Below are 27,753 nucleotides of genomic sequence, written 5' to 3'. Positions count from 1 at the left end.
AATGCAATATCAATATCCTAGCAAGTTATTTTGTAAATATCAACCAAGTGATTATAAAATTTATATAGAAAGCAAAGACTCACAATAGCCAACTGAATATTTAAAAAGAACAAAGTTGGGGGATTGACCCTACCTGACTTCAAGACATACTATAAAGCTACGTTAATTAAGACATTGGTGTTGACAAAAGAATAGACAAATCTATTGAACAGAATAAAAAGCATAGAAATCACTGGTTGTGGTGGTTTACACCTCTAATCGCAGCTACTAAACCTATAGATATATAGCACCAAGAGTGAATGCTAATGTCAACTATGGACTTTGGACCTTGAGTGATAATGGTATGTCAATATAGGTTCCGTCAATTGTAACAAATGTACCACTTTGGTGGAACATGTTGATGATGGAGTTGTGTATACTTGTAAGGGTGCAAAAGATATATGAGAATTCTCTGTACTTTCTGCTAAATTTTGCTTTGAGTTTACAAATGCTCTAAAAGAAGTCTATTAACAAAGTTTCTTTGCAGATGACATGATTACCTATGCAGAAAGTTCCAACAAACATATAAAAATATCCCTGGAATAACAAGCAAGGTCATATGGTACAAAATTAACACACAAAAAAACAACTGTATTTCTATTCATTAAAAACAAACACATGAAAACTGAAGTTAAAACACCATAACATTTACAAATACCCCAAAGAAAATAAAATGCTTAGGCATGCACTTAGAACACATACTGGCTCTGTATGCTCTAAAATTACAAAATATTGATTTAAAAAGGGATCTAGCTGTAACTTTGTCTTTTCTTTTTCTTTTCCTTACATCAGGTAAATTGCCCTGCAAATTGTGGTAGTAGTACCAGGAATAAAAAGTTAAGGAATTTTTAACTTTTCAATGTTTGTGTAGTTCAGTTTTTCTACATTTTAGTACAGAAATGTCAACAAAATGCAGTTTTGAAGGTGTTTCCTTGTGAGTTAGCGAAGAAGATCATTGTTAATTGCTATTTTGTATGAATTTTGCTAAAGTTAACTGTAAAGAAACACCTACTGACTTGCAGTTTAAGGGGAATCTATTCTCCCCATTTCCAAACCATGATATGAATGTGTGCTGACATGTGGAGAGATTAGATATTTGTATGTTTGCAATGTGCATTTTAGATACTCAGGATCTGGCATTTAAATTAGCATATTTGTGAATTTAATGGCATTAAGATAAGCTTCAAGTGAAAAGAATCTAAAATAAAAGACCTAAATAAATAGAAAGTCATATCACATTCATGGACTGGAAGACAACATAGTAAAGATGCCAATTCTCCACAAATTGTTCTATAGGTTTAATGAAATTCCATGCTAGTTTTTTTATAGACATAGTCAATCTTACTCTAAAATGTTTGGAAAGGCACTGGCCTTAGAATAGCTCAATAAGACCTCTATTTATATCCTCTAAATTTGGCTTCTAAATCAATAGGCAAAGAAGGGGAGTTACTGTGCTTGTGGTATATGGTTGATTTTGAATACCAAAGGGAAATTGAACTATTACACAACAATGGAAGTAAGAAAAAAATGTCTGAAATATTCCCATAAGGAATCTCTTAGTATCACCATGTCTTATAACTAAGATCAATTGAAAACTATGACAACCAAATCCAGGCAGAACAACCAATGGCACAGACTCTTCATTAATGAGGATTTAGGTCACCCTTCCATGTCTCTAACTATCACTAACTGAGGTGCTGGCTGAGGGGAAAAGGAATACTGAATGGGTAATGGACAATGATAGTTATCAATACCATCTACAACCTTGTGACCAATTACAGAAATGACAACTGTAGTTGTCAAGAGTATTTCCTCCTTATTTTGTTATGAACATGTTTGTGTATGAGTATGCAGCAGATCTTTGTTTTCCTACCTGTTCTATTCCCTTATTATGCAACATATGTTGGCTTTATATCCTGGTACCTGGTATTTATATTTTGCCAATTTGTGTTATAATATTTAAGCTCTAAGATACCAAGAAGAAGAGTAAACATCATCAAAAGACTTTGCATGCACTTCTAGGGAAAGGATTAATGTATTTTAAGTATACAGAATAATTAGGTGGAAGTATGATCTTGTCATTGTCTTTATTTAGAGGTACATACGGGCACCAAGCTGACAAGGGGTAAACTTGTGATTGTTACTTTGCGTCAACTTAACCGGGCCACAGGGAACCTAAATATTTGGCCAAGCATTATCCTGAGAGTTTCCGCAAGAGATGTTTTTATGTGAGAGTAGCATTTAAATTAGTATGGTAGATTATCCTTCACAACAAGAGTTGTCCTCTTTGAATCAGTTGAAGGCCTAAACAGAACAAAAAGACCAGTCTATCCCAAGTTAGAGAGTATTGTGCCTAAGATTGCCTTTGGGTTTCATGTAGAAATCAGCTCTTCCTACCTTATAGCCTGAAAACTGCAGCATTGCTCTCCCTACCAGTCCACCCTGTATATTGGACTTCATAGTCTCCAAAATCATATGAGCCAATTTGGTTCTGTTTCTCTGGAGAACCCTCACTAATACAGATTGGGAAGGGGACACTGATTTTAAGTTAAAAGTGTTCACGTTCTTCCCTTCTACTAAGGAGCCAGCCCATGACTCCTCCCTGTATACTGAGAGCTAAGCACAGGACCTGGAACAAAGAAAGCATATAAGTAACACTTACAGAGTAGTTGAGAATAAATCAACTAACTAATCAATAAATCCAAGCTCAGTTTTTGACTTCATAGAGTTCTACATCTGGCAAGGCCCCATAAATCTCTGTAGAGGAAATAGAACATGGGCTATTCCAGAGCCTCAAAGAAGTTCTATTGTCTTTGCTGCCTAGACTGTGTAAGAAACAGTTCATTAAAAATAGTCTAGTACTTTCTGACTAGTTTAGATAGATCAATGCAAAACAGCTGCTCTCAATCCAAATTTTAAAACTATTTGTCATAAGAATCATAATAAATGCAACTAATTTTTATTAATATAAATCCATTGTACATATTTATGGGACTTTGTGTACCTAAGAACTTTAAGAAGCTTTCATAGACAGCTGGAAAGTCAATCCAACAACCTCCATCAGTCACCTACAGTAATACCACTACTCATCTTCATGAAGTTCTAAACTAAAATTGCTTTAAATATAACAAGAACAAATATTCACTAGGCACATACCATATGTCACATGTTAATTAACTTAATCCTCAGCAAAGTCCTATGAAGGAGATAACTACTAATATTCTTATTTGACAGAAGTAGAAAATGAGACAAGAAAGGTTAAGTTACATGTCCAAGGCCACAGAGGTAATAAATAACAGATCTAACATTCAAATGCTTGCTATATGATTCCAGAGGCACTACCCTTAACCATTATGTGATTATATAACACCTCTTATTATATATTAGGCACTTTTCATAACCATTAGGCTGTTCTAGACCTTGTATCATATATCAGGCAGTTTTCACAGACAGCAATTCCCAAACAGAGGAAGCTCTGTCCATCTTGGATCCAATAAGTGACACGTTTTTCTACTGGGGAGAAATTCAAGACAACTGAGCAGGGCTGTGCCAAGTCATATTGTATCCTAAGGCAAAAGGAAAAATCAGTAATATTGAATAAAGATAGCCTTATTCAAACTTCATTATTTTATAAATGGTGTATTTGCATATTAATTTTGACTTTAAAAATAGTACATTTAAATATTATTGAGATTGGGCACAAGATGGTGGATTAGAAGCATCTACCATTTTGACTCCATGAATGAGAAATGTCAGGTAACATAGGACAGACTATATTCTGAAGAGAGAGAGAAAGGAAGAGCATCAGGATGATAAAAAGCATGGAAAAACTGAGTCAACAGAGAAAATCAACAGTTCCAAGCTCATCTTCAGCTCCCCAGGAGGGGGAGGTGAAGCCAGAGACACAATCGGAAGGTAAGCCAGAGCCCAGTAACAGACTAGCAGTTCTAGCCGCAAGATAAGCCCACACTTCCCACAAGCTTTAAATCAGTGTGGGGATTTAGTGACACAGTGACTGCTCCAATATAGAAGGCTAGCATTGGTGAAGAAAGATATTCTGTCACTCCCCTCATCTCTGAAGGTTACAGCAAAAAGCCATCATGAGAAATGGTGCATTGTTAGAGACCAACATACTCTGAGGACTTAAAAAAAAATCATGGTTCAAGTAGTCTTGGAACACCCAGCCACAGTGTCTGGGTGGGAGATGGCTACAAGAGGTAGTCATGAAGAGGGAGAGGGTCTGACATAGTCCACCAGTAGAGAAGTTCAAGCAATAGAGATGGAGGCCCCACCTTCCCTGGCAAGTGGTCACTTACATCACATGAAGGTCACAGTGGAAACAAAGCACTAAGCATGTGGCTGAGGTAGTATTCTGCCTCCACAGCCTGCCTTCTGGCTGTGTGTGATAGCTGTTAGGTGGCCCAGAACACCCTTGGCCCACACCCTCCAAATCATGTGATATCCATAGCTTCTGCCCTCAGATAGGGAAATTAATTACTGGGCAGGGCCCTGTCCAGAAACTGCATTCCAACCTATGTCTGCTGCCAAGTTGGTCTAAAAGCCTCCAGCCAAGACCAACTGAATTGTGTCACTTCTACAGATTCTTCCTCTCCATAGGCAAGTGAACTGCTGGGTGGGGCCTGAAAGTACAGAGACCCATCACCAGGAACTGATGCCAGTGTATGTTCAGTCCTCCAGATTGGTCAGAGGGCTACATCCTAGCATGTGTTTGCTTCCAGGTAGGACAGAGGGCCCTGATTCCAGACCCTCAGAAACACAAGATTTCCACAGCTTCCTCCTCCCCACCAGAAGCTGAATTCCTGGACAGTGTCTTTAAGCACTGAGACCAGCAGCCAGAGTGACTAGGTCCCTCAGTTTTCCCCCAGTCTGTGCAGAACTAGGTTTTCTGTTTGCTTCCCCTGCTGTCTGACACATTTGGAGATCAACTGAAGGCTTAGATGCCTATTACCCATGGAGACACAAGTGTTGTGGGGGTGGTGCTTCTGGAGCAAGTGCAAACCTGCTGGCCCACAGGCTATTTGCTCCCTGAAGCCAGCACTGATTCTCAGTACATAAGGAAAGGAAACATCTATAGTAAAAGAAGCCCAGAAGCAAACAACAGACCCTTCTACAAGGGACTCCAGCTAGTTTAACTCCAATCTGAGTATAGCTGGGGATCAGATGTGGTACCCTGAGTACATGGTCTTGGCTACTGAGCCATACCCCTAGTCTAGTAGTAAGAAATAGGACCTCAGCCTGGCCACTGAATTGTCCTGACTGAACATTGAGAATATTTCAACTAAAAGATTTTAGGTGATCAAAATTTCCAACAAATGGCTTGGACTCAGATGTACAAATCCCAACTCAGAAATACAAGAAATATGAAAAAAAACCAGGACAACATGACTGCCCCAAATAAAGTAACAGCCACTAATAACAGTGAAATAGATGAATTCTAGACAAAGAATTAAAAAAAATAATTATAGAAATGACCAAGGAAATTAAAATGTCATGAATAAATGTTTGAACAAATTCCAAAGAAACTCCAATAATAAGCTGAATGAAATAAAGAAGAAAATGCAGGCCATGAAAGAAAAATTCAAAAGGATAGAAACTGTGAAGAAAAATCAAATTGAAATTCTGGAAATGAAAAGCTCAATAAGTCAAATAAAAACCAGTTGCAAGTCTCTTCAGTAGACTGGATCAAATTGAAGATAGACTATCAGGCTTTGAAGACAAGATAGATGTCTTAGGCAAGAAAATGAAGAAAGCAGGGAGGATTCCAAGATGGCAGCTAAGGGAGGAAGCAGAAAGCATGCCTCCTAAAGTAAAATCTTGGAGAGATGCTGGAAATACACCTTACAGGAAAAACCACTGAGAAGAGGCAAAACCTTAACTCCTTCACACCTGCGCATAGTATCTCCACTTCATGTTAAACAGAGAAACCAGGAGGGCTCCCACATCGCTGCCAGATGCCAGCACCAAGACTGCTTGGGAAGATGCAGATCACAAGGTGAGCTAAGTGGCACGTGGCACTCCCACAGACAACCCTGGGCCAGATCAGCATAGCTCCCTGGACAGACCGACCCCCACCCAGGGAAAAAAGAAAAAAAAACTGAATAATAACCAATAACAACAAAAAAGACATGTAGCAAAGAGGGCGGGGCACCCTGAGTGCCGAAGGAGGGGGAGGGGAAATCCCTCACAACAAGCCAGCTGGAGAAGGCAGGAGCAGTGGCACATGCCAGGAGCGGGAAAACTTGTAAAAGTGGCAGTGAGAGGAAAACTCCACAGGAGAGGGGGGAAGACCCACTTCCCACATGAGCTGTAAATAAACAAGCCAGCCAGAAAAGGCAGGAACGGTGGCACACACCCAGCAATCAGCAGTGGGAAAGCTTGTAAAAGTGGTGGTGGGAGGAAAACTCCACAGGAGAGGGGGGAAGACCCACTTCCCATGTGAACTATAAATAAACACACAGGCCTGAGGAAGCTGGTGCAGTGTCACCTCCCCCAGTGTGCTTGGAAAGGGGAAGATTGTAGCAGTGGCAGTGCACCCAGGAGAACTCTAAGTAAACAAAGCCTGAGGGGCTAGGTGAATGTTCAGCTTACTCCTGAGATCTGCATAAATAAAGCCTCCAGCAACAGCAGGCTGACAGCAGCAGGCAGGTGAGCCACAGCCTCAGATAGCCATTCATAGAACTATCCCAGACTCTTTTTTTTCTTTCTTCCTTTGATGCGACAACAACCAAACTACACCTGCATGCTGAAAAACTTACTGAAACTGTATTACATTGAACTTGGGATACTTTGTGGGTTTTTTTTTGTTTTGTGTTGTTTTGTTTGGTTTGTTTTTTTTCCCCTTTGATGAGACAATGACAAAACTACTTCAGAGACACCATCTCCAGGAATGGAGGCTGAGGGACGAACACCAAAATTCCTAAAACTGAAACTTCATTGCAATTGAACTTGGAGATTTTTTTTCCGTTTATTTTTAATTATTTATTTACTTTTTCAATCCTCTCTCTGTCGCTCTAATGCCTGTTCAGCTTACTGTTGATTAGTACACTATTTCTCCCTGCTTATATCCTTGAAACTTTTTTGTTTGTTTCTTTGTTTTGTTTTTTCTACTTGTTTATTTGTTTTTCCCCTTTTCTTTAACTTCTTTGCTTTCCATCTTCCTCACCCTTCCATTCTAAATATCACCATTGTTAGTATTACAAGCTAAAAAATACTTAATTGCACCCAGTACAGGGACAAAAACAACACCAAGGGCAATGACAGGAAGACAGAAAAAACAGGGAAAACAGTTTCCCCACAGCAAAAAATTAGTACAGGAACCAGAGGGAAATGAAGAAAACAGATGCTCAGATCCAGACTCCAACAAAATGAAGACAAACTATGCAAAAGAACCCAATGAAGCCCACAAGAATAATCTAAAAGAAGAAATCCTACAGGTAATCAAATGAGAATTTTATAGAGATGATACTGGATATGGTCAACCAAAATGTGCAGGAGACACTCAAGAAATTCCAAGACAACAAAAATAGAGAATTTGAAAAAGCACAAGAAGAAATAAAAGAAACCATAGAAGCACTGTATAAACACCAAAGTGAAACAAAGAACACAATTAATAAAGAGATAAATGAACTGAGGACAAAAATACACAACATTAAAGAGGAAACGACCCAGAACATGGAAAACCTCAGAAAAAAGAACAAAACAGAATTGCAAAACAAAATGGAAGGACAATCCAGGAGAATAGAACAAACAGAAGACAGAATCTCAGAACTCGAAGATGAAATGGTAATTAAAGGAAAAACCAAAGAACTATTAGTTAAACAACTCAAGACCTGTGAAAAGAAAATGCAAGAACTCACTGACTCTATCAAAAGATCAAACCTGAGACTCATGAGCATTGAAGAAGGAGAAGAGGTGCAAGCAAAGGGAATGCATAATATATTCAATAAAATAATAAAAGAAAATTTCCCAAATCCAGAGAAATGTATTCCCATACAGATGCAAGAGGCCTCCAGAACACCAAACAGACCAGATCAAAATAGGTCTACTCCACAGCATATTATCATTAAAACAACAAATACAGAGACCTGAGAAAGAATACTGAAGGCTGTAAGAGAAAAAAACATAACATACAAAGGTAAACCCATCAAAATCACAGCAGACTTCTCAACAGAAACATTAAAAGCAAGAAGAGCTTGGGGTGAAATATTCCGGGCACTGAATGAAAATAACTTCAACCCCAGGATACTCTACCCAGCAAAACTATCATTCAAAATAGATGGAGCAATAAAAGTCTTCCAAGATAAGCAGAAACTAAAACAATATGTGACCACAAAGCCATCACTACAAAAGATTATTCAAGGGATTCTGCACACAGAAAGTGAAACCCAACATAACCATGAAAGGGCAGGCAGCACCAAACTACAGGAAAAGAAAAAGCAAGAAAGTAGAGACTAACCTCAACTTAGGTACACACAATCAAACCTTCAAACTACTAAGACAACTAAATGACAGGAATCACCACATACCTATCAGTACTAACACTTAATGTTATTTGACTTAATTCCCCAATCAAAAGGCACCATTTGATGAAATGGATTAAAAAGGAAGACCCAACAATTTGTTGCTTACAGGAGACCCACCTCACCGACAGAAATAAACATAGGCTTAGGATGAAAGGCTGGAAGAAGATTTACCAAGCCAATGGCCTCTGAAAACAGGCAGAAGTAGAAATACTTATCTCTGACAAAGTAGACTTCAAACCTACATTGATCAAACGAGATAAAGAAGGACATTCCATACTAATAAAAGGGGAAATAGACCAAAAGGAAATAACAATTTTCAACGTACATGCACCCAATTTCATCAAACATACCCTGAAGGACCTAAAAGCATATATTAACTCCAACACAGTGGTTGTGGGAGACTTTAACACTCCATTATCATCAATAGATATGTCATCCAAACAAAAAATCAGTAAAGAAATTCAAGATCTAAAATACACAATAGATCAAATGGACCTACTTGATGTCTATAGAACATTTCATGCAACTTCTACACAATATATATTCTTCTCAGCAGCCCATGGTACCTTCTCCAAAATAGATCATATCCTAGGGCACAGATCAAGCCTCAGCAAATATAAGAAAATAGAAATTATACCATGCATTCTATCTGATCACAATGCTATAAAACTAGAACTCAACAACAAAAGTAAAGACAAAAACCATGCAAACAGCTGGAAACTGAGTAACTCATTGCTTAATGAAAAATGGGTCATTGATGAAATAAAAGAGGAAATTAAAAAGTTCCTGGAAGTCAATGAAAATGAAAACACAACCTACTGGAACCTATTGGACACAGCAAAGTCAGTCCTGAGAGGAAAGTTTATATCCATGAGTGCATGTGTTAAAAAGACTGAAAGATCCCAAATCAATGACCTAATGATATATCTCAAATTCAAAAAAAAACAAGAACAAGCAAATCCCAAAACAAATAGAAGGAGAGAAATAATAAAAATAAGAGCTGAAATCAATGAAATAGAAACCAAAAAAACCATACAAAGAATTAATGAAACAAAAAGTTTGTTCTTTGAAAAATTAAAAAGATCAACAGACCCCTGGCAAACCTGACTAAAATGAGGAGAGAAAAAACCCAAATTAGTAGAATCAGGAATACAAAAAGGGAGATAACAACAAACACCATCGAAGTCCAGGAAATTATCAGAGACTACTTCGAGAACCTATATTCAAAAAATTCGAAAACCTAAAAGAAACAGACAGATTTCTAGATACATATGATCATCCAAAACTGTACCAAGAGGATATTAATAAACTGAATAGATCTATAACACAAAATGAAATTGAAGTAGCAATCAAGAGTCTCCCCAAAAAGAAAAGTCCAGGACCTGATGGATTCTCTGTTGAATTATATCAGACCTTTAAAGAAGAACTGACACCAACCCTCCTTAAACTGTTCCACGAAAAGGAAAGGGAAGGAAAACTGCCTAACACATTTTATGAAGCCAGTATTATACTTATCCCAAAACCAGGCAAAGATACCTCCAAAAAGGAGAACTGTACGCCAATCTCCTTAATGAACATTGATGCAAAAATCCTCAATAAAATAATGGCAAACCAAATTCAACAACACATCAAAAAGATCATTCACCATGACCAAGTAGGCTTCATCCCAGGAATGCAGGGGTGGTTCAACATATGAAAATCAATAAACGTAATAAACCACATTAACAGAAGCAAAGACAAAAACCACTTGATCATCTCAATAGATGCAGAAAAAGCCTTTGATAACATCCAACACCATTTCATGATAAAAGCTCTAAGAAAACTAGGAATAGAAGGAAAGCACCTCAACATTATAAAAGCTATATATGACAAACCTACAGCCAGCATTATACTTAACGGAGAAAAACTGAAACCATTCCCTCTAAAATCAGGAACTAGACAAGGATGCCCACTATCTCCACTCCCAATCAACATAGTCCTGGAATTTCTAGCCAGAGCAATTAGGCAAGAAGAAGGAATAAAAGGAATACAAATAGGTAAAGAAACTGTCAAAATATCCCTATTTGCAGATGATATGATCCTATACCTTAAAGACCCAAAAACTATACTCAAAAGCTCCTAGACACCATCAATAGCTATAGCAAGGTAGCAGGATATTAAATCAACATAGTAAAAACATTAGCATTTCTATACACTAATAATGAACAAACTGAGAAAGAATATATGAAAACAATTCCATTTACAATAGCCTCAAAAAAATTTAAACACCTAGGTGTAAACCTAACAAAGGATGTGAACGACCTCTACAAGGAAAACTATAAACTTCTGAAGAAAGAGACTGAGGAAGACTATGGAAAGTGGAGAGATCTCCCATGCTCATGGATTAGTAGAATCAATATAGTAAAAATGTCTATACTCCCAAAAGTAATCTACATGTTTAATGCAATTCCCATCAAAATTCCAATGACATTCATTAAAGAGATTGAAAAATCTACCGTTAAATTTATATGGAAACATAAGAGGCCATGAATAGCCAAGGCAATACTCAGTCAAAAGAACAATGCTGGAGGTATCACAATACCCGACTTCAAACTATATTACAACGCAATAACAATAAAAACAGCATGGTACTTGCACAAAAACAGACATGAAGACCAGTGGAACAGAATAGATGACCCAGATATGAAGCCACACAACTATAACCAACTTGTCTTTGACAAAGGCACTAAAAATATACGATGGAGAAAAGACAGCCTCTTCAACAAAAACTGCTGGGAAAACTGGTTAGCCATCTGCAAAAAACTGAAACTGGATCCATGTATATCACCCTATACCAATATTAACTCAAAATGGATCAAGGATCTTAATATCAGACCCCAAACTCTAAAGCTGGTACAGGAAAGAGTAGGAAATACTCTGGAATTAATAGGTATAGGTAAGAACTTTCTCAATGGAACCCCAACAGCACAGCAACTAAGAGATAGCATAGATAAATGGGACTTCATAAAACTAAAAAGCTTCTGCTCAACAAAACAAATGGTCTCTAAACTGAAGAGAACACCCACAGAGTGGGAGTGAATATTTGCCAGCTACACATCAGACAAAGGACTGATAACCAGAATATATAGGGAATATATAGGGAACTTCAAAAACTAAATTCTCCCAAAATTAATGAACCAATAAAGAAATGGGCAAGTGAACTAAACTGAACTTTTTCAAAAGAAGAAATTCAAATGGCCAAAAAACACATGAAAAAATGCTCACCATCTCTAGCAATAAAAGATATGCAAATTAAAACCACACTAAGATTCCACTTTACCCCTGTTAGAATAGCCGTCATTAGCAACACCACTAACAACAGGTGTTGGTGAGGATGCAGGGAAAACGGAAACCTCTTACACTGTTGGTGAGAATGTAAACTAATACAACCAATCTGGAAGAAAATTTGGAGGCTACTTAAAAAGCTAAACATTGATCTACCATATGATCCAGCAATACCACTCTTGGGGATATACCCAATAGACCGTGACACAGGTTACTCCAGAGGCACCTGCACACCCATGTTTATTGCAGCACTATTCACAATAGCCAAGTTATGAAAACAGCCAAGATGCCCCACTACTGACAAATGGATTAAGAAAATGTGGTATCTATACACAATGGAATTTTATGCAGCCATGAAGAACGAAATGTTATCATTTGCTGGTAAATGGATGGAATTGGAGAACATCATTCTGAGTGAGGTAAGCCTGGCCCAAAAGACCAAAAATTGTATGTTCTCCCTCATATGCAGACATTAGATCAAGGGCAAACACAACAAGGGGATTGGACTTTGATCACATGATAAAGCAAGAGCAGACAAGGGAGGTATGAGGATACGTAAGACACCTAAAAAAATTGATTGTATTTGTAGCCCACAATGCAGAGAAACTAAAGCAACTGAGGCCAATAGGAGAAGGGGACCAGGAACTAGAGAAAAGGTTAGATCAAGAAGAATTAACCTAGGAGGTAACACACATGTACAGGAAACCAATGCGAGTTAACTCCCTGTATAGCTATCCTTATCTTAACTAGCAAAAACCCTTGGTCCTTCCTATTATTGCTTATACTCTCACTTCAACAAAATTATAGATCAGGGCAAAATAGTTTCTGCTGGGTAGGGAGGGGTTGGGTGTGGGGAGAGGGAGGGGACAGGGGTAAGGGAGGGGGTGGGGGAAGGGGGAGAAATGACTCAAATATTGTATGCACATATGAATAAAAAAAATAGACATAAAAAAAAGAAAATGAAGAAAGCAAAAAAGATTAAAGAAGTATGATCAGAACATGTGAGACCTCTGGGAGATGCCATTAAAATATTAACCTAGGAATCATGGGCATAGAAGGAGGAGATGTCCAAACTAAAGTCACAGAAAACATATTCAATAAAATAATAGCAAAAAACTTCCCCAATACTGGAGATATAGGAGGTTTTTAGGACTCCAAATATACCAGATCATAAAAGAACTTCCCCACGTTATATTACATTTAAAACCGAGTAATACAGAACAAAGAAAGAATAGGTATGAGGATAGGTAGGTAACCCCCCAAAAAAGATAGCATTTGATGTCTTCAATGCAAAGGAATTAATGCAGAAACTTTAAAGCAACAGAGGCCAATAGGAGAAGGGGACTAGGAACTAGAGAAAAGGTTAGTTCGAGAAGAATCAATGTAGTATGTAACACATATGTATGTGGAGGCAATGCTAGGAATCTCCCTGTATAGCTATCCTTACCTCAACTAGCAAAAACCCTTGGTCCTCCTTATTAATGTTTATACTCTCTCTTCAACAAAATTAGAGATAAGGGCAAAACAGTTTCTGCTTGGAAGCGAAGGGGTGGGTGGGAGAGGGAGGGGAGTGTGGGGAAAGGGTGGGGGCGGGGGGAAGGGGGGAGTAATGACCAACATTGTATGCATATATGAATAAAAGGAAAAAAAAGTTGCAACAGAGAAGTACCAAGACATTTATAAAGGCAGTATCAACAGAATAAGAGATTTCTCAACAGAAAATTGAAAAGCAAGGAGGACCTGAAATAATGTATTTCAAGTCCTGAAAGAAAGTAACTGTCAACTTAGATTATTGTACTGGGCAAATAATTGAAGGAGAAATAAAAACCTTCTATTATAAACAAAAACTAAATTAATTCACAACAACTAAATCACTGCTGTAGAAGATACTTTAAGGTGCTGGGCATAGTGGCAAGCACCTGTAATCCCAGATAATCAGGAGATAGGTGGAGATCACAAGGATCATGGGTAAAGGCCAGCCAGGAAAAAAAGTTAATGAGACCCCACTTCAATCAATAAGACAGGCGTGATGGCTCATGCTTGTGATCCAGCTACATGGAAGTTGTAGGTAGGAAGTTGTAGTCAGAGGCCATCCCCAGGTAAGAAAAATGCTAGGCCCTATCTGAAAAGTAACTAAAGCAATAAAGACCTAAAGCAATAAAGGGCTAGGGTACTGATTCAAGTGGTAGAGTGCCTGCCTAGCAAGTGCAAGGCCCTGAGTTCAAACTCCGGTATTACCCCCCACCAAAAAAAAAAAAAAAGGAAGAAGAAACTCAGGAAGATAAACAAAACAGTAAAGAATAAATCACACTGGATTGGTTGGCTTACATCAGTAATCCTGGTTACTCAAGAGGTGGAGATTAGGAGGACAGCAATTTGAGGCCATCCCAGCAAAAAGTAGTGAGACCCCTCCTCCCATTTCAACAATAAAAGATAGGCATGGTGGTGCACACCTACTATCCCAGCTATTCAAGAAGCATGAATGGGAGGATCATGGTCCAGGCTGTCTGAGGCATAAATGTGAGGCTTCATTCAAATAATAACTAAAAGCAAAAAGGGCTGAGGGCATAGCTCAAGTGGTAGACTGTCTGCCTAAGAAGTTCATGGCCCTGAGTTCAAACCCCAGTACCTCCAAAAAAAAATCTCACTAGATGAGTAAATAAGCAAATGAAGAGTAAGGAAGAATCAAGCACTACAACACTAATAAAATGGCAGAAATCACAACATATCATTCAGTATTAACTTCACATATTAAATGTCTCAGTTCTCCAATTAAAGTAGTGAAGTGCATTAATAGGAGAAGTGAAATGTAGGTGAGGATGTGAGGGAAAAGGAACCCTTATGCACTGTTGGTGGGAATACAAATTAGTTCAGCCACTATGGAAATCAGAATGTTGGTTCCTCAAAAAACTAAAAATAAAACTGCTATATGATCCTGCTATTCCATTCATGGGCCTTTATTAGAAGGAACATAAGTCAGCATAAAATAGAGATATCTGTGCATACATGTTTGTAGCAGCAGTAATTACAACAGCCAAGGTATGGAATCAGCCTATATGTCCATCAAATGTTAAATGGATAAGTAAAATGTGGTATGTTTGCACAATGGAGTATTATTCAGCCACAAGTCAAAAATGAAATTATCTCACTTTGCAGGAAAACAGATGGAACTGTTAATCAAATTAAATGAAATAAGTCAGACTGAGAAAGACAAATATTGCATGTTCTCTCCCATATGCAGAATCTAGACCTAAAAAAACAAATGAATGACAGGGGAATAAAATAAAACAGGGGAACTGCTTGGGGGTGGAAGCCAGCAGAATATGGGAGGGTAAAAGGTGAGGAAGAGGGGGAGTTGAATATGATTGAAATACTTCATATGTATCTGTGAAAATAGAATAATGAAATCTGTTAAAATTATTTAAAAAGAGGGAAGGGAGTAAGAAAGAGTAATAGAGGGGGTGATTTTCATCAACTGAATATGCATGCATGAAAATATCACAATGAAACCCCTTTGTGTAATTAATATACACTAATAAAAAACATATTATTTATCTTGATTACTGAGTTTTTTGACACTTCCTTAAATTTTGCCCCTCAGGTAAGTGCTTAACTTGCCTCAACCTACCTCCAGCCCTAGTACTGATTGGACCAGAAGGAAAAACATCCTTGATCAGTTTGTTCTTTCCTATGCTGCTTTCACTATGGACCTGGAATACCCATTTCCTGAGCAACACAGACAACGATGAGACCTAGCTCTATAACAACAGCTGTGGGGATTTCCTTAGCTACAAGAACATACCTTTGATAAGGCTAGAAAGGACCTCTGAGGTATCCAGTTTAATTTTCTTGTATCCAGATAAGTAAGTTGACTTCTTCAAACAGAATTAAGGTCTTATATAGTCCAGCTTATAGTCAGTTTCCTGTAAGACTCAGAGATGAAAGGGAGGGGAGGAGCTTCCAAATTACCATAGGCTAGAACTAGAGTTCAGGGCTCCTGACTCCCTACTCAAAACTCTTTCTATGGCTTTCTATCAGAGGGAGTCTTTGAGTCTCTACCCAAGCCAGGTTGTAAGTGGAAACCCCTATCTGTTTGACTTCAGAACACAAATTCTGAGCTCTACATCAAGTGGTTGGGAGAGGAAAGCATCTCTTCAGAAAAGGCTTTGGCCTCCGGGAGAAAGGTTCATCTAGTTCTATGTGACCTACATAAATGCTGGCCTTTTAATAACTTCATGAAAAATATGTGACTCTTACCCTTGACATCCCCACCAGCTGAAACCCCTGTAATATGAAGCCAAGATGGAACTGAGAAAAACAGCCTCTACTGCTTCTGCCCTCTTTGTAAAATGAAAATGGTATAATATTTTACGGATCCCTAAATAACATCTCTCTGTCATCTAAGCAAGGAAATGAAAGCCTCTCTCAAAGCCAAACTTTGCTCCAACTCCAAATATTGTTTTTTTATTTTATTTTAGTTTGAGGTAGGGTCTCGCTATGTAGTTCAGACTAGCCTCAAACTTCTGATCCTCCCGCCTCAGCCTCCTGAGTGCTGGAATACAAATATGTACCACCATGCTTGGCTAACTCTAAACACTCTTGAATGTCCCAAGACCTCAAGGCTTAACAAGATGATCAAGATAATCAAGATGATTATCATTCTGTGTTTGCTGAAACTTCCCACCTTGATATCAGAGTTGTTATCAAGCCCAATAGGATTCTTGCCTTTTTGGATCCTTCGAGCTTTTGCCAGAACATTTGTCTACCATCTCATTTAGCCATCTTGCTGTTCTCTAAGCCAGGGTACTGATTTTTATCTCCACATCTTACCTTTGTCCTCTCTTGGCCTGGAAAGAGATATCCAACATAGTCCCTCTCACCCTTCCCACCTGGTCATTTTTCAAAGAATACCTTCTCTGGAATTCAGGATTCAGTCTATTTCTTTGACTTCCCCAAACAGAATTAAATACTTCTTAGTCCAGGATTCAAGCCTTTTTCTAGGATGTATCACATTGCTGATTCTTCATTGGCTTATCAGTCTCCTCTGATTAGACTGTGAACTCTTTGAGAGCACAAATTTTTAAATTATGCACCCACACAATTCCTAAGACAGAGTCACTGTTTTCTAAATGAATAAGTGAATTGACAAATAAACATTTGAGATGACATAGAGAAAATAATTTCCCTTCCCTACAAGAATGCAAGATTCAAAACAGAGATCCCTACTATCCTCACAACTTTCTGTAGACAAATTAACTATTGCCAATTTAAAAGTTCTGACAAAATTATAAAGATAGTAAGAACAGTGGCAGGGAAGACAACTGACTACTCTAATGGGACATGAGGGAATTTAGGGGAGTGATGAAAATGCTCTATATCATGACTGTGTTGGTGATTACATGACTATACACATTTGTCAAAATACATCAAATTATACACTTGAACTTGGTGAGTTTTACTATATGTAAATTATATAATAATAAAACTATACCAAAACGGTCTGAATTTTCAGGACAAAAGGGGCTTTGAAATCCAAATCTATGAAGGTAATCCAGATGAATGATATAAAAAGAACATGGACCTGATAGTTTAAGCACTGGGTTCCAATTCTGGTTCTTAAATAAGTTACTGAGCTTCTCTGAGACTCATTCTTCTACCTCTGTTAAATAGGTACAATGGTATTTGTCTTGACTTTCCTGGGTATGAGATAACAGATGTGGCTATACTTTGAAAAGTTCAACACTTTTATTATTATGACTAGAAAATGTTCTCTATATAGACAAACTTAAACAGATTTAAAGAATATTTTTCCTAGAACCCAACTTCTCTAAACCAAATTATTCTCATTGGCTGATTAATAAATTTCATTTAAAATGTTTTCTCAATGTTGTCTTGGGGAGAAGAGGAAGATGGATAATTTTAACTATCGGGAAAGTTTGACTGGATTTTTGACAGATGACACTTAAGGGTTTCAAGAAAGAAAAGCAGCAACTGAGGGAAAACTCAAAACAGCAGCATTCTTCTCTCAGGCTGCTGGGGGTCTGGTTGCTGAACTAGCCTACAGAGAGACCCCCATCAGAACATTCTAAGTTGGTAAAGTGAGGCACTGCTATAAAAGGTTTTCCTGGCAGAGATAATCAGCTGATGCCCAGCCTGACAAGGACAAGGCCAATCAAACTGTGGCTCTTGAAAACGTAGCAAATGGTAGAAGTGGTGGAGACAGAATATGGCTAGATCTATATGCTTTAAAACCTACTACAGATATCCCACCATCTTCCCCAAGTGTGAATAATAGGTATCAAGGCACTGGGCTTGGGGCCATGAGAAGGTCTACCCTGACTCTGTTGTCAACTTGGTTTTTTATCTTAAAGAGGTCTTCTTCTTCTTCTTTTCCTTTCAGATTCATTTCCTCACTTGAAAAATGAAAGTTACACAGTCTTCTCAGGGTACCTATGAGAACTAAATGGTACTATTTAATTCTCATAGTGCTCTCTTAGCTCTAAGGCATGCACACATAAGAAGTGGCACTGTTTCATTCCTGGTACTGTTAATAGGCGACCAGCTTGAGCAAGCCAGGGGACTGAGAAGTGGAATTATTTCCTGGTCATATAGCACTTGCCATCTGACTAGGCCACCTTCTTTTGTTCCACTTATTTCACCCCTTACGATTCATTAGAACCCAGAATATTTCAGCCTACCATATAACTAGACCCTTCATTTTAACTTATCTTAATTTAATCAATTGAAAAAATGTTTCTGTCTTAATTCTGGATTTTCTGGGGTAATGAAAGAGCAAAGATACAAGTCCTGCCTTTTGATTTTGAATCATGCAGAGGGTTCAGGCCCTGGGTCTATCACTTACTTGTAGAACAACACTAGACAAATTATGCATGTTCCCTCATTGAACCTCAGAGTTTTCATCTACAAAATAGGGGCTGATATTAATTGACAGCATTGCCATAAAGTGAAATGAAATGTTGAATTTGAAAGCATTTTATAAAATATCACAGTATTATAATACAAGCTATTATAAGTACTAGTATTATTATTACTATTATAGAAGATCCAAGGACAGATCAGGGCTACAAAAATGGTTTCTTAAGCACTTGAAGTTTTTGAATGTCATGGAGTACCCTGTGATTTTCCTGGTGGCCACAATCACTCCCCTAAACCACTGTGCCTGGATACTTTATCTTGTTGGAACCATCTCTGTGCATTTTACCTCTTGGGACCTTATAAAGTTTGCTTCCCCAGGGAAAGGGTCTTATTACATATGACCAGTTGCTGTCTTTGAGCATTCACAAATTTCTGATAAGGAGGAAGCTGCTCATTTGTTCTCTGGTAAAAAGAGGCTCAGTATGAAGACTGGGCTGAGATGAAAATAGATCGTCAGCCCTGAGTGTTGGTACCCTTTATCTCAAGAAGAATGAACCAGCTTGAGTCTAGACCAAGGAAACCAGATGGGAAGGCTGGCAAAAGGGGAATTGAGCAAAGGGCAGACGATGAGAGAAAGCAAACCAAATACCATCAAACTTTTCCTATTGGCTTTACCTTGCAACATCCAAACTGAAAAATGAAGAGGAAAAAACAAAACAAAACAAAAACCTCAACTCCATGACACATCTCTCTAGACAAAAATCACTAAATTGGTGGCTGTCATGAAACAGGCCTAAACTGCTGTGACTAAGAGCCTATTTCTGAGGGGTAATATTCAAGCTGCAGGTAGTTGTAGTGAAAACTAAACCACTAGACCCAACCTTTCTGATGGTTACATTCTTGGTTGTTATTGCTCACTAGGGTTTAGCCTATGTGAATTTAGCTATGCTCACACATAGCTGCAGCCTATGTGTCTAAATATACTTGTTCCCAAATGAACTGACTATGCAGAAACACAGACACATAGGAAGACAGACATTCACACACATTCCCAAGCAAAAAATATGCAAATGCACCCACAGACCCAAACATATACCAAAAGGCACATGTCAAAACACCCAAAGGTACAAGATATAATCAAATAAAAAGGTGTGTATATATATATATATATATATATATGTAAATGAAATGCCTAAGAAACTTTTTTGTAGTCCTGATACATGTACATACACACACACGTGTATACACACATATTTGTCATATACATATATATATGTGTGTGTGTGTGTATAAATACACACACAAGCACAGTGTACACAAGCAAAATTAAGTTTATAAAAACTACATTGTAGCCATATTTGACACCCACGCATGTGCCAAAGAAGTACTTTAACAGGAACATAAGGGCAAAGATGCACAGAAAGGCATATGTGGATAGACATGAATGTACACTTACAAAGGTCCATATAAGTGCCCAACAGATTTGGATGTAAAGACATGGAAATAAAGAATCCTGATAACACTGATCTGATGAACACCAGCTTTTATATCTGCATTTATGAAACAACTTCTCCAAGGGAAGGCCTATAAATATGTCACCAGATAGCACTGAAGACAATCATGAACTTAAAGGATTTAATAAAAGCAAAGTACCCACAGTATAAAATCTCACAGCTCCCCCATCTGTCATAGCAAAGGCAGCCAGAAAAAAGCATTAGCAAGCTGCATAGAAACCATAAAATGTCCTTGATTTATCTCATGTAAAAATTAACCCTAGGGAGAAAAGGTTAATGCTCTAACTTTTATATAGCTAGAATATAGTTCCTAAACCCATTTTAAAAATTGCTTCCATTCCACATGCTAGAAGCACCAATACTTGTAACATATGTAGAGAAAGGGAAGGTTAAAGGAGATAAATTGTGCTGGAGGCATGGAAGATCCAAAGGAACTAAGAAAGGAGTCTTACTTCATTAACTGGCTTGTTTCCTGGTCTCTGGGGCTTCCAGTATCCACCAATGTTCTTGCAGTTTCCTAGCATCTTGGAGCCATGATCCAAGTTACCTGTGGTGAGAGAATACCCTTTAGGCTGAGTCCAAGGCCTCAGCATCTTTTGGAGAGGACTGGATGCTTGCCACCTGGTCCATTTTTCAAAACCACCAGGATAGGGGTAGAAGGGGGATGGGAGGAAAGGGTATACTCATGCCAGGCCAGTGATAGAAAGATGAATGAAATTAGTTAAGAATAAATCCAAGTTTCTCAAGTGCCATGAACCTTCTTATATTGCTCAGGAAATATCTTGGGAAAAGAAGATTCTCAGGCTCTTGTTTAGAATTACAAAGTAAGAATTCCACATCTGGACAATTATCTTACTTGAAGATTTAGGTGAGACGTATAGCCTAGTTAATTAAAATACACAAGTACTGTCAAGTTCTTGTTTTCACCAGTAGCTTTAATTTCTTGTCTCCCCCAACACTTCCCCAGAGCAACATAAATGGTTCTAAATTTTAATCCCTTTCTCTAACCCACCATTTATGAGGAAATGTGAGCAACATAGGTATATAAAAAAAACCCCAAGCAGTAGGAAGATAAACCTAGTATGTATTTAATTAGACTCAACAAGTGAGACCTGTATTCTCAGAACAGTCAAACAGTACTACTTCCATTTCTAAGACAAGAATACTGATGCTCTCCAAAAGGTAATAATTAGAACTGACTATACTCAAGCAACAGAACTCAAGTTTCCTAACACCTGGTTCAGCTATCAAATGTGGCTAAATGGTAATATCACTACAGAAATATTCAAATAACATATAAATATACATCAGTTTCTTCTTACCATCTCAGAAACCAGTGTCTTGCTTAAGATTGCTTCCAATTGTTCCAGAGTTGTTTGTTCAAGTGGTGTTAGGTTCTCCTAGCAGTGCCCCATAACCCTTTAGATCAATGCTAACCCAGAAGCACCCCTATTGGGAGGAACAGGGCAGTGGGAAATAATCTGAATACTATGGCAAAAACAGGTTTCTGAGTCAGCCCAGTCTCAAGTGGTTTGAGGAGAGCTCAGGCAACATGTGGAGTGACATGTGTATGGGTACGCCTGCAATGGAACCGTTTCTGGAATACTGGTCCTTTTAAGTGGAAGAACCATCTCCGCACTTCATTTGGAAAGCAAATCTTGAATCCTAATGTTGGTGTCAACAAATATTTACAGACTATCAACTATGTAAGGGGCCTGGATAGATAAAATACATATACCTATCTAACTGGTTAATTGTTATTGTTATTAATATCATTTCCAGACATTTGTACAGCAGCTCAGAGCTTATAAAGCACATTCATGTATGTTAGACTTTTTGAGCCTTACATTTTTGCCTGTGAGGTCCAAATTATGACCCCAATGGTTGCAGACAAGAAAACTTATGCTCAAAGAAGTAAAGTACTTATTCCAGGTCATACAGGTATTAAGTGGCAGAGCTGAGATTCAAATCCATTAATATCTGACTTCAAAACTATTGCTATTTTTAGCACAGTAGGTTGTCAGGAAACAAATTCCACTGATTTTCCAACATTGCTCAACAGACATTTGTTGAATGAGCAAGCAAGTGATGAATGAATGAATGAATGAGAGGAAGCAGCTCATATATTAAGGAAGATTCAGGTTGTACCTCACAGTGGTGTATGTATGTATATAAGAAAAATCCTTGGGCATACCTTGTGGTATCACTGGGCATCCCTGCGTGCTAGGAACTATACTAGGAACAATCATAGATTCAATTCCATTCAGTCTTCATCTGTCTCTGCAAGACAGATGTTAACCAGCAACCCTCTTTTCAGATGGGGAACTGAGAATCAAAAATGTTACACAACTTTTTCAAAGTTCAGAGCAAAAATTTGAAGCAGGGTTTATTCAATTTCAAAGTTAATCCTCTTTCGACTTTACTAGTTGGCCCTGGAAACCTCTAGGTTAGAAGCTGAGAAGAAGTATGTGTGGAAGATGGTAGAAGGAAAGAAACTGAGCAGGACAAAATGAACTGAAGTCTTTTAAGTCCTGAGCAAAATGGAGGTAAATCTGATATTAATCATAATATGATCCTATCACCAGTAGAGTCAGAGATATAAAAGGAACTGGATGACAACTCGATACCAAAATGGAATTCTGATGTCACTCTCCTTCCCACAGATATTTTTAGCCCCAAGTGACTGGTTGGGACCTTGAGAAGCAGAGCTGCAATGTGGGAGCCACTTATATCTCAGAAGTGAGAGTAACTGCTGAAGTGAGAGAAGACCTGAACCAATCTCAAGGGTACGTCTTCCTACCCTGGGCCTATAAGTAAGCCCAGAGCAGTTCCTAAGATAAGGACTATTAACCCTGTCTCTGCTAAACCTGCATCTTAAGGGCCTGTCATCTCATCTACTCCTAGCAATAAGGATGGTGTGTGTCTGTGGAGGATGGTTCCTATCAGATACACTTTGGCAGTGGGATGATAGCAGCTGCTCAAAGAGTCTCTGAATTGCCAGGGGTGGGTCTACTTCCTAACAGGAAGGGAAGCTATGACCAATTGTCTTGCTTAATCTCCTAGGGGATTATGGGAGAGTGCCTTATCCCCAGGCAGGGACGTTAGACAATATGGCAGACATCTGCTGCTGCCATAATGACTTATTTAATATCTACAACATGAAGTGACCTTAGAGGAGAGGGAAGTGGCTGGTGATCCCACTTAAGGTGAGTTTGGGTGGAACCCAAAGACTTGGCATCCCGTGATTTGAATCTAGTCTAAAATTGAAGTAAAATTGCATTTGGATATGATGGAAAGTCAGGAGATGAAGTACTCGGTCATAAATATGTCGTAAATTGAGTGTGTGAACTTGAGAAAATTCCTTTCCCTTTCTGAGCCTGTTTTCCCATCTATAAAACAAGAGGACAATTCAACCTCCCAGGACCCTCCTAGTTCTGACAGTGAAAGTTTATCAACCTGTCCTTGGGATTCTTTACTCTTTCCTTTTACTATATCCCTAGCTTCTGGGGATTTGTGAGGGAAATGATGCTAAAGACTACACAAGTCAGCTATTTCTTTGGCTCCTACATTCTTGGAATGCTAAGGAGAAATCAGTGGGTTAGAAATAAGCTCTGAGTCAAAGCATCCCATATGTCCCCCACACATGGAGTAAGGAAAATAAACAAAGAAACAGGAGAAGAATAAGCAAAACCTTTGGGGCTGAGGGAATGTTTGGGGCATACAGAAGTGGGACTAGGGCTACCAGAACTTTTAGAGGCTTTGGAAAGGAATGTTACTATGGCTTAAGTGTCATCAACATTCGTACATATTATGTTGCTGTAAAAAAATATTGGGGAGGGGGGAGGTGGCCCAAAAATGTATATACATGTGAGTAAATGATAAAATAAAAAAATTTAAAAATATTAGGGATGGGCCAGGGGATGCTAGGATGTGGTATAAAGCCCGGGCATCTAAGAGCATAGATTCCTCCCAATTATGGCACTTATTGCATAAGATGTAGCTTCTGAGTGACAAGAGCTTCACAGGAAGGGCAGGTGAGCTGAGTCTGAAACAGCACATTCTGAGGCTCTGGTAGGAAACCAAGGTGTTGGGTGGGTGGAAAGTCTTTGGATTTTGAGTAGGATAAATGAAACTTCCTTGAGTCTTGAGGGCCTTTTCATGGTCAGTGGTCAGTGGTCAGTGAAAGAGGACCTAGGACCAACAGATCATAGGGACTATAGAAAAGGTTACTGTGAGGTAGTAGGGTATATGTAAGAATACTGTGAAGAAGGTAGAGAAGAAGAACTGGAACACATGAGGCTTGGAAAGAACCAGAGGTCCTGGGATAAAAACAAGGCTATGGGGAGAAAGGAATATATAAGCATTTTGAGTTAAAGGTCTCCAGATGGAGATATTAGCATTTTAAAACATCAAGGAAGTCAAAGTTTACACCAAGGCCTAAATAATGAATTTTCAGATATCAATGAAGAACAGTACTAGGCAGGGATGAAAGTACATTTTGGCCCAGGTTGTCTAAGCATGAGGGCTACCTTACATGTTCTGCCACAGAAACTAGGTCATAAAAGACCTACCAGTACAAAGTATCATGGGTCTGTTCCAGCCCACTTGGTCTAGCTCCACAGGGATACTCTGTGAGATGGGTAGAGAGTGGCATTTTTCCAAGAAGATTTTGAGTGGTGGAGTCCTTGGTGATGGTTCAGCTGGGGGCAAGAAGGCCTGAAAAAAATGATTATTCAATAAAAATGGGGAGTAGGCCAACACTTGGCTGAAACAACAGAGCTTCCAATTTAAGCATCTTCTAGACCAGCCCCCAAATCCAAGCAGGGTTAACACATGTCACCAATAACTACTAGCAAATACCCCAACTAAAAGATATTAGGAAGTGAAACAAATAAAAACACACAACTGATTTAAAGGAAATTATATCTCCTTGCTTCTTTCTAGAACATTTTATGGCATATATGTTTGGTTTATAACCTTTACTCAGTGTGAGACCTGAGACAAATTATTCATCTCTCTGAATCTTAGTTTCCTCAACTGCATAAAAGGGATTGTGAGAATGCTTGCCTTTCAGAGTTGCTAGAATAAGGAAATGAGACAATAGTATGTACAGTACATAATAGAGGACCGAACCCTTGAATTGTTTTGATTCTAGATAGAAGTAAGGGAATATCTAAAGAGTATGTTATCAACCTCTGTAATAAGAATTTGGCATGCATGGGTCCCCCAATTCTCTTTTCACTTTATGACCTTAATGTCTCTACCTCATTGGTCACAATGCCTGATAGTCCACCAATTTCAGTATCATTGTGGGGATGGGGGTTCAACCTTCTGTATGCGGATGAAAACAGGCCTCTATATGAATTAGCATAATCAAACTGCTTTCTAGACTATACCTGGGTCCAGTGTTCTGGTTTGAGGGATGGAAGTTATATTAGTTTGCTAGGGCTGCTGTAATGAATTACCATGAACTGAGTGGCTTAAAAGAACCAATATTTACTCTCTCAGTTGTGGAGGCCAGAAGTCTGCCATGCTCTCTGAAGTCTCTAGGAAGAATTCTTCCTTGCCTCACCTTGGCTCCCAATAATCTTTGCTGGTTTTTGACTTTACTCCAGTTGTTATCTCTATCATTACATTGTCCTTTTCTCTGTGTCATTCTATGTCAAATTATAAGGACACTAATCATTGAATTAGGTGACTAATCTAGTATGCCTGCTCTTTCTTAACTTGATTACATCTGCAAAGATCCTATTGTGACCAAACAAGGTCACATTCATAGGTAATAGGGTGTTAGGATTTGAAAATACACTTCAGGGGGACACAGTTCTACTGAGTACAAAATGGTTATGAGTACAATTTGTAGGTAGAAGCATAATAAAATGAGATAGTGATGATGAGACCAATAGAACACTGGGGGGTGTCATTGAGGAAATCAAATGAGATCATAGACGTAAAAGCACATAGTTAGTGTTTGATATATCTGCATTTTTTCTTTTCCCTAGAAAGGAAATGGGGGAGACTTCTTATTTTCAATTGACAAATGGAGGAAATCAAGAATCAAAGTGAATAAATGACTTATAACAAGCCATGTATCAGGTAAAATATAAGAGCCAGGACTTTATAGGCTTTTTGATACCAAGGTCAATGTTTTTTTCCTCATATATCAAACTACTCATCTGCAATATGGGAATGATAACAATAATGATAATTATAATTCAAGTAGTTTTACAAATCACTTTGTATTTGGGAAATCATTCTGCAAAATATAAAGTCCTATACAAATCCAACAAATTATTACCATTAGTCCCCTTCCTCACTTGTATTCTAATAATTCCCACTAAAGTGTTAGCTAATGACAGGCTTGAGGTATTATCCCTTACTGTGACATGTGCTTTTAGTTATGAATGCAAATCCCTAACTTTATTGTATACTGTTATAATTACTATGTGTTTACTCATTTCATCTTCACAGCAACCCTGTAAGTTAGTATTATGATCATCCTCATTTTAAAAATAATCCCTGATTCATAGGATTTACATACATGAAATAAATTCATATATATAAAATGTTGAGAACAGTATCTGGACACTAAATAAACACTGTGTAAATGTTAGCTATAAGCCAGGCACTGGTGGCTCACACTTGCAATTCTAGCTAATTGAGAGGCTGAGATCAGGAGGATCATGGTTCCAGATCAGCCTGGGCAAATAGTTCACAAGACCTCCATCTCCAAAATAACCAGATTAAAATGGACTGGAGGTGTGGCTCAAGCAGTAGAGCACCTGCTTTGCAAGCATGAGACCCTGAGTTCAAACTCTAGTCCCACCAAAAAGCAAAACAAAACAAAATAAAAGCTAAATGTTATTCTCATTTTCCAGGCACAGAGAGTGAAATATGCAGAAATTTAAGTCCCTGCTAACCTTGATAAGACCCTTTCCTAACCCTCTGACATCACCTCCTAGAAGCTGCATCACCTCCTGGGTAAAACAGCAGCCCTAGGATTGACCACAGTCAAATCTGGGCCAAGGCAATCACAATTTTAGGAGCCTCTTAACCATGAAGGGTTGGATGAATAGATGTTAAAAATAAAACACCTAATTTTTAATGTGTTTCATCATTCTATTTTCATAATGCATACTTTGATCACATTCACCCCTCCTGTGTACAGAAACATCCCAATAAACCCCATCTTATAATTTAAAAAAATCAATTTGGGAAATACGGAAGAACCTGAGCCTATTCCATTTATCAGGTGTAATTCCATTTTCATATAATAATCTAGTGCAATATATGGCTGTTGCTCTGTATAATGCATTGTTTTAATATACATTATCCAAATTTAGCATCATAACAGACCTGAGAGGTGGCTGAGGTGAGAATGAGACTTTCCAGCTCACAGAGAAGGCTGCTAAAACCCAGAGAGAATGTAAGATTTGTGGGATAGCCTAGACTAGAAT

At 38.3% G+C, this 27,753-nt stretch overlaps 1 protein-coding gene across 5 annotated transcripts in view; it reads right to left on the bottom strand.

The window, feature by feature from the left end:
* Positions 1–27,753, bottom strand: part of Arhgef9 (Cdc42 guanine nucleotide exchange factor 9) — a 354,155-nt gene that overhangs the window by 232,615 nt on the left and 93,787 nt on the right. For 2 of the 5 annotated variants that reach the window (XM_074062552.1, XM_074062551.1), the window contains exons 3-4: positions 24,868–25,012; positions 20,749–20,843 (exon numbers count right to left, since the gene is read on the bottom strand). The exons of 1 other annotated variant lie outside the window; for it this stretch is intronic. In XM_074062552.1, coding sequence (XP_073918653.1) covers positions 20,749–20,843; positions 24,868–25,012 — 240 coding nt within the window. The remainder of the gene's footprint in view (positions 1–20,748; positions 20,844–24,867; positions 25,013–27,753) is intronic. 2 more of the 5 variants (XM_074062555.1, XM_074062554.1) reach the window with 1 other exon arrangement.

This window comes from Castor canadensis, chromosome X, assembly GCF_047511655.1.
Source record: "Castor canadensis chromosome X, mCasCan1.hap1v2, whole genome shotgun sequence".
NCBI lineage: Eukaryota > Metazoa > Chordata > Mammalia > Rodentia > Castoridae > Castor > Castor canadensis.
Note: the sequence above shows the minus strand (reverse complement) of the source record. Positions and strands in the feature narration are given on the sequence as shown.